This window comes from Dermacentor silvarum, chromosome 2 (assembly GCF_013339745.2).
Source record: "Dermacentor silvarum isolate Dsil-2018 chromosome 2, BIME_Dsil_1.4, whole genome shotgun sequence".
Lineage (NCBI taxonomy): Eukaryota > Metazoa > Arthropoda > Arachnida > Ixodida > Ixodidae > Dermacentor > Dermacentor silvarum.
In genome coordinates, this window is record NC_051155.1 from 217,389,593 (window position 1) to 217,402,898 (window position 13,306).

Consider the following 13,306-nt stretch of genomic DNA (forward strand, 5'->3'; position numbering starts at 1 on the left):
CCTGTCTACCTTGTTTTTGATGCCACTAGTGTCACTAGCTTGGCAACAGCAACCATTTAACACCAACACAACCTAATACAACCAAAAAGCAACCCAGGACAAGCAGGCACCATTGCTCCTGGCCTTCTTCGTCTTTGTGTCTTGTTTCGCGGTGTTGTGTTGTTACAAAATGCAGTTATACCGACTTGCCCAACTTTCCAGCCTCTAGCGTGCATTTTGCGCCGATGTGCACAGGCATAAGGCGATTTAGCTGACAGTTCCTTGTGTTCATATACCTTCAAGTTTCAACATGGGCATACTATAGCACCATTAGGTCAAAAACACAAAGAAAAAAAAAAGCGAGAGTTCTTATGTTTTGACAATGAGCCTACAAGATTCACTAACTCAGACATCTTATGGACACACCATGAAAAGCACTAGTAACAAGAAACACTGTAGCAATAAAGAAATCGCAGCATATCCACGGGGTGAATGATGATGAGTGGGCGAAGCTCCGGAGGGAATCATCGGATCTCCCGCTTAAGGGGACGCTAGCACAAACGCGTTAGAAACGTGCAGTACTCTCTAGTAAGGGGGAGCGGCCACAGCGTCTTACGCAACCATTTACACATGCCGGAACGTGCACCGCGTTTGGCGACGCCGTCACATGACTGCTGAGAGAGTATACCCCCCGTATTCATAAACGCTCCTCGACTTGAACTTGACTTGCCACCGCTTTGGGCAGCGCGTTCGAAACGCGTTGCAGGTAAGGCGGAGAGGCCACAGTGTCTTACACCAGCTTCTTACACGGGCCGTAACGCGCTAGCACAAACGCGTTAGAAACGCGCTAGAAACGCGGCCTTTCGTTAATGTTGGGTATTTATTGCCATCGTGGTGCGTGTGTCCATGTCCGCTTCGTGGCGTAGTGGGCTAACGCCGCGCGCTCGGAAGCGAGGGGTCCCTGGTTCGATTCCGCGCTACGGACACAACTTCGGAATTTTTTTTCTCATTTTGCTCAGACTGGTTACACACTACTGGTTACACACTACTACTACGACGACGGGGACGGAACAGGTGCCGCTATTAGGAGCTTCGCCCCTAATATAGAAAAACGGGAATAGCAGACACATTTTCAAGCTCAAGCTGCACGCATCTGGTACTCGAGGCATTTGTGAAGCAAGGTTTCACGAGATATCGGGGACATTATGCACACTTTCCACAGCACCACTACAAGGTAAGCTGGATACAAGTAAAATGGATTAATGCACCACTTCTGATTGAGCTGCCAGTGTTGTAGCAACACCTTGGTCACGGCAGTGTTGTGCATACGCTCTACAGCACATCCCTTTCAGTAACAGTGTACACATTTGTGCATGCAACTTGTTTTTACCAGTTCTGTCCAGTGGTGGCAATAAAACACAAAATGCATGGACATTAACCCTTTGTAGGACAATGGGACACATACGTCCCACTTTATTATGTGTGCAAAAACGCTCCTCAGCAGCAAAGGGGCGCATTTATCTAATTTCTTTGGTGCTGCCTTCTATCTAAAGGTTCCAACACTTGATGCAAGAATACTTTTGAGAATAGGGACTAACTGGGGACAGGCGTGCAAAATCTAGAACAATTGTTTTTATAGTCAGAACGCTTCTTGAATATAGCCCACATCTGCTGGCAAGAAAGAAGTTCTTAGATGCCCAACGAGATATTTCTCTTTCCTGCATTTAGCTTTACCCCTTTAGCTAACAAGAAGCACCCATTTTTTTTATCTTGAGGTGACAGGTAGTCCGTAACACTCGTCCTTGTGAATGCATGCGCAAAAGCATGCACGTGCAAAAAGGCACTGATGCCACTGGTGTTTGACGCTCTGGCAAAAAGGTGCACCAAAACATTTTGTTGATGGCCTCCACTGCGTCCCTTTGTCTGTTGTGCTTCAGTCTATTTTAGTAAGAAAGTGGTTACATATCATTTTTCATCGAGAGCCTCGAAAGTCGGCAGGACAAGCGAGCCCTTTTTAAAACTAAATGGCCTGTTGTACAGAAGTGTAACAATTGCAAACTACTTAATCTAAAAACTACTTAGATCTAAGCCGCTCATTTACGTATGACACAAAAATTTCAAGAGTTTGGTTCTTAAGGGAAGTGGACAGAAATAATCTTGCGATGAGACCCTAGAGGGTCTTTGGGACATATACGTCCGACTTTTTGAAAGACCATTTAGTGTCAGTGGGACAAATACATACGACTTTATTAAAATAAACAGCTTGGTGTAGAGAAGTTAAATTTATTGGAAACTTTCGATGAACTTCCTTTATTCATACCATGCTAAAAATTTCAAGAGCTATGTGAAAAATATATGTCCTGTAAATATGTCCTGTAAAGGATATACCTGCAGGTAAATTGGCTCCCCTGCTTGCCCAATGTGGCTTCCTTTCAGTTTAGTATGCAGAATATTGGTGCATACATTACTGAAGGCACTACCATGTCTGACAGGACGTTCAATGTGCTGCATTCTGTCGGCAATGGTGAAGGAATAACTTTTGTTTCCTTGTAATGAATGCAGCCAATAATCAACTTGTGCAAATGTTTTGAGCTGCTGTTTGAATTCTTGGTATGGAAAGGTGTGACATTACTGACTGCACACTAAATCAAGATTTAATTACTCTAATTATGAGGACTCACCAGAAAATGCACAACTGATCATCCTACCACCTTGACTTTCTTTTGACAGAGTCTGCAGCTCCTTGGAATAAGGTTATGAAACTCTTAACACATTTATATCATAAGCCAACAAACAACAACACCAAGGACAACATAGGGGAAATTACTTGTACTTACTAAGTGAATTAAAGAAATTATAAATTAATTAAAATAAAAGTGGATGAAAAAACTACTTTCCGCAGGTGGGGAACGATCCCACTTCTTCACATTACGCGTGCGATGCTCTTACCCAATTGAGCTACCGCAGCGCCATTCTCCCATCCACTTTCTGAGGTATTTATGTTTTAATACTAGAACTTACCCTGGGAGTGTTAGCCAGCACCACCACTCACAAACCTTGGCGACGGATGTGGAACATCCTTTCTGCCGCAGGCATCACGAGTACGTGATCTTGTTGGGTGAAGGCAACTAGTCAATTTGTTGTCAAGGCAACGATGTTTGTTGGCTTCTTATAATATGATTAATAAAAATCAGGCCCCTCGGTTACCTTTCTTCTCATTCTAGCACATTTATTGACAGGAAATCAACTTGTGACTGAAGGGGATATAAAAGGCTCTGCAACACAACATTATGGAGTTTTAGGTTCTGCGCAGCCTAGTTTACGGAATGCAAACCCTCGGGCATACAAAAGAATGCAAAATGTATACAACAGAACCAAAAAGGAATACAAAAAAAAGCACGCAAGGCATGGGGCTTTGGGTAAGCAAAGATGCTTGGGTGCTCCCTGTTACTCCATTATAGCAGCAAACAAGGGAGAATAGAGACCTGCAATGCCAGATGCAGTCCCACGAGGCATCCTCGTCGGGGAGCGACGGAGCTGCCTCGTCACTTCCCACCTGGAAGGAGACGCCCGAGTGGCTGGCCGGCTGGGGCTGGCCTGCTTTGGCAGCCTCATCCGCACATTTGGCATTGCTTTCTGCTTTCATGGTGCATTTCCACATCTGTATCCACTCGCCACCAGTCAGCAGCCGCGTGCCTGCAATAAAGTTATCAAAACTGCAGCTCTGTCTGGCAAGACGTTGCGACAAGTCCTGCTAGGATCAAATTTAGCCACAAAAGGCAAAATAAAACAAAACAAAAGCAACACACAACCAAAAAAAGTACCTTTAGCGGCTTCCATTAAGTATAGTCATCAGCAATATGAGACTGAAAACCCAATTCGTTTTTAAGCAGCAATTACTCGTGACGCCTGGATTTGAATCAGACATGTCAGATTTTGTAACAAATCACTTTATCGTAAGACATTTAGTCTCACTGAATAATAATGAATTCAGGGCCAAAAATACAATCACTCATTGAATACTTCTATGGGGGGCTAGTGTGTTCAGCCACTAGAGGCTCTTGAAAGCAAGTTCAGTGTTCCCTTTCATATTGCTTGATATACACAAGTTATCTTATTCTTAATTTTTTTTTTTTTTTAAGTACAGTCCAGTGCCAAGCACTACATAGACTAAACCCTTGATCCTTCTGCCTGGGCCTGGTTAATGCAACAATTCTACCGCAATTATTTTCCATTATGCACTTCATCAGTTGCCAGGACAGCGCTCTGCCTACGTTATTGCAAGGTCTGCTGGTTATGAGTGGTGGATGATAAGATATAGAATTAAGTGAAAAGAATTCTTGCATCATATAGGCCTTTGTTTTATTTTTCTCCTAGATGGTAGTGAGATGAAAACAAATGCGGCTCACACCACTGTGCAAGCAAAGAAATAATCTAATGTGCCCTAGTCGAAATTTGAACTTTCTCACTGTTTCTTTTATACTGTTCATGTATTACATTTAAAAGCTCCTCTAGATTTTAACTTGAACAATAATGTATGTATTTTGCCTTCAATAATGAGCTGCCAGCTTGGGTTTCACAAATATTGTCATAAGTTGAAGCACATATATTGGATAAATTGAAGTTTATGACAACCCTGGCTTACACATGCAGTCGGTATAGGTTCTCTCAGGTTAGAATGACTTTATGATAGTCAACTAAACTAATGCAAAGAAACTAGACATAAGGTAAGTAAATAAATATATACAGAATGAAATTTTTCAGCAATTCACGTTTTCATACAAAATGTTGACTAGGCATTTAAAAGGTTTCTCACCTTCTAAATTCCAAGAAAGCACGGATACAGAGTAGTCCATTTGAATTGTGGCCGTTTGAATCCATTTGTAGTCCAATTTCTAAGGACATGAAAAATGGTTGAAAGTCATTTCCATATCGTGCCACACAAAATGAGCCTTCAGACATACTAGAAGGTGGCTTACATGAGCCGATGTTTGCTGAAGGAGTGGCGATGGTTCAAATATAGCTACTTGCTTTCCATATGCAGCTGCAATCTGTTATAACAAAGCATGTGGTAAGTATGAGACTACAATATACACCACGGAAGCTTGCAACACCACATGCTGACAAATTATTGGATACATGGCGCAGAAGGAGGCTACTTTTCCAGAAAATTGCACCTGCTCATCCGTCACTGTCTAGCATTGTCCACAAATATATCATTTGAAATGGAAATTGCCTCCTTCATAAACTGCAGTACTTCTGCACACTAATTTTTCTCATAGTGCACAGTGCCGACACATCGGCTGGCTGTTGGGTTCTGGTACAGACTCAACTATGAGCAAGAATGTGTTCCTGTGGGTTGCGTAGTACAGGGCTTATTATGAAAGCGCAATGAGGCTGTGTGGGCAAGAACCAGGCAAAACAAAGCATTGAAAATTTCATCGTGTCTACTTCCAGCACTGTATGTCTCGTCCGTGTACTGTTTTCCAAATAAAATCACCCACATGCTTAAGGACGTGGCGATATGAAATTTCCAGATGAGGCCTTCGCAGGCTTCTAAGCAAATGTAGCACTGGCTACTGCATAGTGATGATAGAAGACGAGTGGCCACTTCGCTACGCACCCTCATTGCGTTTTAAGTGTACCATAGGTGAAAACACTCAAACCTTCTAGAAATCTAAATGCATATAAGACTACACCAAACTTTTTTGCCTACATGATGCTAGAGTTATATGCCAAGTATTTGCACAAGTTACAATACGCAAAAGATATCGACACACTTGCTCACATTAGGAGCTTTATAATAATGTTTCTTCAAACTCAGTTAATATATAAAGCTGGCACAATGTACTAGAATAGAATGTAGCGAAAAACAAAAATCGATCGCCGGATGATAAATACGAGTGGAAATCATGCTGCCTACGCAAAAAAAAAAAAAAAAAAAAGTTTATACACGAAACAAACAGAGCACCAGACGTACCTTCCCAATATCAGTTGAGCAGTTTATGCACGAAACTTGCACGTTTCCATGGCAGACACCAGGGATGATCTGCACTCTCTCGAAGTTTCGTGCCAATATCACAATATTACATCCTGCGCCGTACACCTTGAAAAAAAAAAAAAAAATGCCGGTTTATGTCTGCAGGTTTCTTAATGGTGCAGTCCCGTCAAGCGAAGCTTGCAACTGGTTTCGACATAGAAAAGATACCTGCGATGAACACCACAGTCCGATCGGAAATAGAAAATTTGTAATTCACTGTACACGCAAATGTTAACCAGAAGGACGGAATAGGACCGAAGACATCGGTTTAGAGCACTTAGAGCAGTTCCGGTTATAAAACTACTAATGAACGCTTTTATCTTGGTAAAACCGGGTTGCGAGGTGCGTGTTAGAGATGGTTGCTTACTGTAAAGGGAACGCCTTCGACGCTGCCGACAGAATAGCAGTGGTCTCCAGCATTAACAGCTCCAGTGAGAACTTGGTGAAGGTTCATAGCTGTAGAACTACAGCTTTCGTCGACGCAGCGCTCACGCAATCAGAAGCCCCGGCACGCCCCCGCGAACACCAGTTTCGTTCAGTGCCGAAGCAATGGCTTCCAGTTCGTGCCCAGCCGGATCGCTGAAAGTCAGATCGCAGTTTAAACAATGCACCAGATCCTGGTACGCCAGAAGAAGCGATAAGTCGGCACCGATAGCGTCACAAGACAGCACATCACCTTGTGATCGGCGCAAACTCTAGGCCTAGACTGCGGCACTCTGCCGACAGCACTCACACCGCGTCAACAAATAGCCGGATCGTCCCAAATATGAGACCTAGAAAAAGCACCACGCTCCTCTCAGCCATTTAGGAGCCACTATTATTCACTGGGCGATCGGAATGCCGCAAAAAGGGTTCCATAGCCGCACTAGCCGGGAATCGCGGCGGCGAATTGCGCACGCGATGGCACACAACCGCGAGCAGACGCATGTCAGGCCAGGCGCTGGTCAGGCTTGCAGTCGTTTTTCATTCCGTGGGTAGGTGGCGGCAGCAACGCTGACACGAAGTAGTAGGCGAAGCTGTCAAAAATTTTAAACACTCGAAACGGCGCGGTATGTTGTCGCCACCGACCTTCGAAACTTCAGGAAGGCTTCTCGCGCTCAGAAAGTGACACCTGAACGCGTAAATTCCATGCCAGTGTGAACACCGTGTCCACAAAGCGGCCGCACGTTTCCGGCACCTGCGCCCAGAAAGTGGCAGTCTTTCTAAATGCAATGAAAACGCAATTTTGTCAAGCCTGCAATTTGTAGCGCTCGTGTGACCAAGTAAATTACCAAGTTCAAGTGTACCTGCATATGCTTGAGCGTATGCGAGCATTTAGATGTAGCATGAGTCGCAGCAGTATTCGGTTGCGCTCAGTATACATCGATTCAAATTTTATGAACATATAAATTAAGGCACTGCACCAGTGACGATGCAGTAATGCAGTGAGCTACATACAGCCGATCGAACGCCTCTACAATGAATGCCTCTACGGCGATATGACCTACGAAGGACTGATTAAGTTCCGGCATAACGAGTAATTTTTTAATGTGTTTAGGTGCCGAGCACTTCGTTATAAAGGCGCGGTTGACTACATAAACGTACAATACACGGAGAATACGAAACATCTGGGGATTCATTTGCCAAAACTATTATGAGTCACACCATAGTGGTCCTCCTCCTTAATTTTGACGTTTACTTGAATATAAGTAAGTACACACGGGCGTACTTGCATTTCGGTTGAGGCGCAGCCCGAACAATTGTCGTCACATATACAGGGTGTTTCTACAAAGAACTTAACTAATATTATAAATAGCCGTCTTGAAATTATAGGACGGTTCCTTGTGACAGCGAGGAGCACGGCTCGAGCCTCAGCGCGCTTGCTGCCCGAAGGGCGCGGCTTTGCGCTCGCTGCAGCCTCCCAGTTTCGGTTTCCCGCGCTCTGATAGCCGAAATTCGCCGTGCCGTAGTTCCGCGGGAATTCGCATTTTTCCAAATCCAAAAGTTGAGCTCGCTTCAATTTCCTCAATGAGGCCGCTGAAACCAATCGTTTAATAAAGTTCATTATTGCATTTTGATTAATTAGCGACTAATTACCATGTGTCACCCGTCACCCCGTGTCACCCGCCACCCCTGGTGGCATGTCGTCGAAGGAACCGTTCTTTTATTTAAAAACGGCTACTCCTTTTTTTTTTTTTTATTTACCTAAAGTCTCCATTGAAAGACCTGGCATATCTTGCGTGCCTTTCTTTAAAGTTGCGCTCCCTGTAGCGGTACAGGTCACGAACGACGGCATGTGCCTTATCAGCGCGACATAGCGTTCTCGACAGGTAAATAGCAAGCGCCGAGTTTCTAAGAACGGTAACGCAAGCAAGACAGATGACGATTATCGTTTGGAGTCAAGACACGCCCCGAAAAATGCAAACTACATTTTTTTTTTTTTAGTGTGATCACCTATAGGCCAATTAACGGATATTAGCGCTCAGCATTTCGCAGGAGAGTTACAGATTCAAGCAAGAGCCCGCGCTCTTTCAAGTGGCGACGCCGAGGCTTTCAGTCACCGCTCGGGGATGCGACTGATTGGTCGCAGGAGCTGATGATGCCGGCGAAAAAAGAACCATTTTATTCGGGAGAGACTCCGCCCATAGGCAACATAAAAAAAAAGGAAGGAATAAGTTAATAATGGAACGAGCAATGCGATGCGACGTGAAAGCAGTGTTGGTGGCAGCGCGCTACTTTTTTTTTTTTTTTTTGTAACTTAGAGAGGTACTTGTTCTCTAAATTGTAACTGAGTAATCCCCCCCCCCCCCCCCCCCATACACACACAAAAGGAAAAAGAGAGAGAGAGAAAAAAAAGAAAAAGATGGAGCGCGCCTGAACTAAAGTGACGTGGCAAATAAAATGTACGGGCGCTTTCCACGAGCTTTCCCTCGGCTTGTACGCGTGCTACAAAACAGGAGCACTTGACGATGCAGGCAGCAGACCTAACTAAAATAGTCTACGAAGCACCCATCAAGCTAATCAACACATGCGCGCAAAAACACTTCATTTTTTTTTTTTTTTGGGGGGGGGGGGGGGGGCAATGTCATGTATGCATGTCGTTAATGCTACCGCATACGCACTTGCGAATGCTATAGCATTTCGGAATATTCCATTTTCCCCAAGTCGTAACTGCAAAGTTGTTGAGTATCCTGATACGCTTCCTTTGCAGAGTTCTAATTAACATTCAAGATGAAGCCTTGATTTGTGTTTAATTTCACATTGAACAAATGGTTCCCCCACGTGCCACAGACGTGGAAGCCACCAGGTGAAATTCTATAGGCAGCAACTTCTGACCACTAATCGCATTCATCTCCTGGGGATTTGTACAAGGTTCTGTCGCTAAATCGGTATTAGGTGTAAAAGCTTGCTGTATGTAAAATATGACATTTGTAAAGTTGTTTTTCTGGATTCTACAACGAAATATGTCTGAAATTTCTGAGCCTGGCGTAACGACAAAGTAACTTGCGTTGCTTACTTTTGGTAACGGTAATGGTACCGCGCTATACTTTAATTTGTAGGTATAACGCAGGCTGGTAATGGGTTACTTTAATATATATAATATACGTCACTTTTTTTTTTCGGTAACGCGAGTCACGCAGTGGCTTTTCACCCCCTTCCACCTCAGGCCTTCCGGGGCTAAAAATAAATAAAACGGGTAGGCTACTAGTATACTAATAAATAGAACATGACAGACTGAGTACGAGGGAACAACGCAGGCCAAAAAAAAAAAAAAATGTCAAAGTTTCGCCCTAAGGGCGAAGCAATGAATGCGATAGCAACACAGCAATGTCATACGAAGTAAGGTGAGCGGCTTTGGTAGCAATATGAATTGTAGTAAACATGAGCTGATTGAGTAAGCAGGTGTGCTGCGGCGTAAGTAGACCGACATGAAGAGAGACTCGATGACCACGAGAAGGCGCGTGTGAAACGGTGGTGTTGATGAGAAGCGCTGCCCGTGGGCAGCGCGTGCGAAGGGACACACCTGTAGCGCTGCACTGCCGATCCGGGCAGCATTGCATGTGTAGCGTGCGTTGGAAAATGTGGCCCGACTATTACTAACTGTGGTGTGAGCGCGCACAAACATCACACTGAATGACTGCAGACAACGACTGTCAAAACGCTGGCAGCAAGCGCATATACGCCGCAACGGGGAAGGTACGTGCGGTCTATGGCTTCAACGGAAACTGAGCGGCGAATGTAAAGGTCAGAGCCGTGTGGAGATAAGAGACGGTGCGAGCGAGCGACGAGCGCGGTTGTTGGCAAAGTAGAAATGCCTCCCCCCCCTGCGCTCCCTCCGGCGCTCGCTTCTCGCTTCCTTGCTTGCTCGGGGAAGATTGAGTGCGTTCGCTCTCCGTGACAGCGTGCGTCCCCGCACGCTTCCGCTCGGGCATACGGCGCGCGGCGAAGATTTTATCTATACGGAACCTCACGGCGACGGCGACGACGACGGCGACGACGAAGGCGACGACGACGGCAGAAATCCGGTGGAAGTGTCCATATAATTGCTATCGCAATAAAAAAAAATGACCTGGAGGTTTGGTGCAGACCATCAGCTTCGCATGAGAGCATGTGAATATGCCGTGCGACTATCACTACATGTGGTATTCTTGCCACTATACAAAATTTGAGTACGCGTGCTTATAGTTGTATGAACTGCGCTTATTATTTTTGTCACATGATGGATTCTCAATGTCCTCATTCGTCCATTGAAAACACACGTGCGAAGCAAAAGGAAAATTAAGGGGCAGCGCCAGCGTCACGCCCGTAAGCACAGACGGGAGCAGAAGACCACGGGACTGAGCAAAAAGATTAAAATAAATTGAATTTATTCTAGTGCAGCCGGGTGCAATGCAGGAATTGTCTCGATGCATTGCATCGGTCGAACAGGTGCACGTAGGCGGCATCGCATGATTTCAGTCTGAATCTCGAGACCGAAAAGAAAAAGACGTCTGCGATCTCCAGGCATCTGCGGTCTCACGACTGTTCATTGTTCACTGAATGGAGATATCGGCCGGAATCCTGGATATCGTACAAGTCTTCCAAAAACAGATGAACCTTATTGCGCATAGTCGAAGCAAAAAAAAAAAAAAAACAATATTTAAGAAAGAAAACGCGCAGTTTCGCCCGAAAGGTGGAGCATTGACAGCGATAGCAAAGTATTAGACAACTACACGAAGTAAGGTTGGTAGTTTTATCAGCCGTATAAATTGCAGTAAACATTCGCTTACTAATCAAATTAAGAAGCATGGTGTCACGCGCACACAGGCAAACATGAACAAATCTCACTCCATGAACGGTGGCCTGATGAAGAGCACCGGCAACGTGGAGCGAACGCTTCTTGTTGCCTATCACCGCGTCTCGGAAATTCGAGATTACGCGAGATCATGCACTACGCGAGCTGGAGCACAAGGTGCATGTAGAAACCATCCATCTCGGATCGCCCTTAATCTTTGCACTCGCCGTAGATTACTCCAAAAATACGGGGCGCGGACCAAGTATGCGCTTAGTCGCGCGGAGAGCCATATGCAGCCACCGCCGAGATATAGGAGGAGACGCGCGCTCTCTTCACTTAGCGGGCGCTTGATCACGTGACCTACCAAATTGGGCGCGCGGGAAGATGGTATGGTGGCTAAGATGGTGCGCATCAAGGCCAACATCCTTCTCAGCTCACTCACGCTCGCTTGCCCTCGCACCCACAGCATATCGCGCGCGGGCGCGGTAGGATCTTATCGCACTTGGTCTTTACACGGAACATCACGGCGGCGGCGAGTGGAGTGTCCATATGTTTTCGATCGCAATAAAAATATTGAGTACCCATGCGATACCATCGTCATCACCAGCCTAATTACGACCACTGCGGGACAAAATTCCCTCTCAGAGATATCAAATTACCTTTTTCTGACGTCAACCGAACTCGCCCTTGTATTTACTAGATAACTAACTTCACCATTACAACTGAGTCGCGGCTACACTCTACCGCGTTTACGCTAGGTCAGCGTCGTATTCTGTCACTGCATAATTACTAATTTTGCGCAGTCCTCAGATTGATTTGAAGTTTTTGTTAGCCTCTACGTTTCGCTCCGCGCGTTATTAGTTAGTTAAATAGGGTTTATTAGCGCAAAAGCGACTTAGGCTATGGTGCGCCAGCCACAAGGTATAAACATTGCGTTGGCGTGCCTCATAATCAGATGGTGGTTTTGGCACGTAAAACCCCATATTTTTTTTATAAACATTGTATTAAACCATGTGTCACTAATGGCAAGACATAGGGATCACACTGAACTTTTCGAGACTATCACAAGTAGTTGTACGCAAAAAAAAAAGGAAAAAAGAAAGGGTAAGGAACGAACACTGTCTGTTCAGATGAAAATCGAAAAAGAAGGTGCGCCGAATTTAAAAAAAAATAATAGACGAGAATACCGCACCTACAGATGCACCTTTTCAAGAAATCGCTTCTGGAGAGCGCTAGCTCTCTTCCTCTCTCTGACGGCGCCGCGGACTGCCTCAGGAACACATTAGGTCAATCTTTTGTGCATGCAAGTCCGCAGTCATACGATTGGTAAAATGCCAGTATCAAAGTCTATAGTAGTCGGGTTCTGTTCAGCCTTCATGTGCTTTAGTCTTTATTTAGTATTTATTCCTAGCTACGCGTAAGCCATTGCATTCCCGGATTCACGTTAACGTACACACTCCGAATCTAAGATGCATGCGATTGCCTGCAAAGCGAACTAAATTGCAGAAGCGGGCTTCTCTACACAAACAGTGTTATTGAGGCAAAGCGCGCTTTAAAGGCCCCAGCGACGCACGCGCAGACGCATTCGTCCTCTTGTCACGACTCAGGTGGACCCCAGTCGATCACACACTGCACGAAATACAGGGAGTATCGTCATCAGCAGCGGTGGCTGGCCGGATATGCTGTTCTAGTGCTGAGGGCCAGGTCGTGGGTTCGAATCTCAATCTCGGCGGCCTCGTTCTCCCCGTCGTTTCCTATTCAGTGTCGTTTACAAATCACTTCTCGAAGTAGATCATCCGCCTGCTGGTCTTCATTACACCGCCGAAAGCGGAGCTTGCTTCTCGCGTTCTCGTAGCTCTGCACAACTACGTTGCCTCTTTGTCTTTGCTTCTCGTCGTGGCTCAGCGACTTATCGCTAGTGCTACGTACGACTGTTTCCTCAACCTGGAGCAGCTGCTCGATTTGTCTGTCGGCTCAACGTAATCGTGTGCGGGTCGGGCTGTGTCGAACCGAACCACCTGAACACTCAGTCC

The 13,306-nt window shown here is 45.4% G+C and overlaps 1 protein-coding gene across 7 annotated transcripts in view; it reads right to left on the reverse strand.

Moving 5' to 3' along the window:
- The window catches only part of LOC119442642 (dmX-like protein 2), a 150,166-nt gene extending 143,216 nt beyond the window's left edge, over positions 1-6,950 (reverse strand). For 6 of the 7 annotated variants that reach the window (XM_049662275.1, XM_049662278.1, XM_049662277.1 and 3 more), the window contains exons 1-5: positions 6,387-6,950; positions 5,960-6,085; positions 4,959-5,030; positions 4,796-4,874; positions 3,465-3,675 (exon numbers count right to left, since the gene is read on the reverse strand). In XM_049662275.1, coding sequence (XP_049518232.1) covers positions 3,465-3,675; positions 4,796-4,874; positions 4,959-5,030; positions 5,960-6,085; positions 6,387-6,473 — 575 coding nt within the window. In that variant the 5' untranslated portion in view covers positions 6,474-6,950. The remainder of the gene's footprint in view (positions 1-3,464; positions 3,676-4,795; positions 4,875-4,958; positions 5,031-5,959; positions 6,086-6,386) is intronic. The other variant, XM_049662276.1, reaches the window with a different exon arrangement.
- Between the last annotated feature and the right edge of the window lie 6,356 nt (positions 6,951-13,306).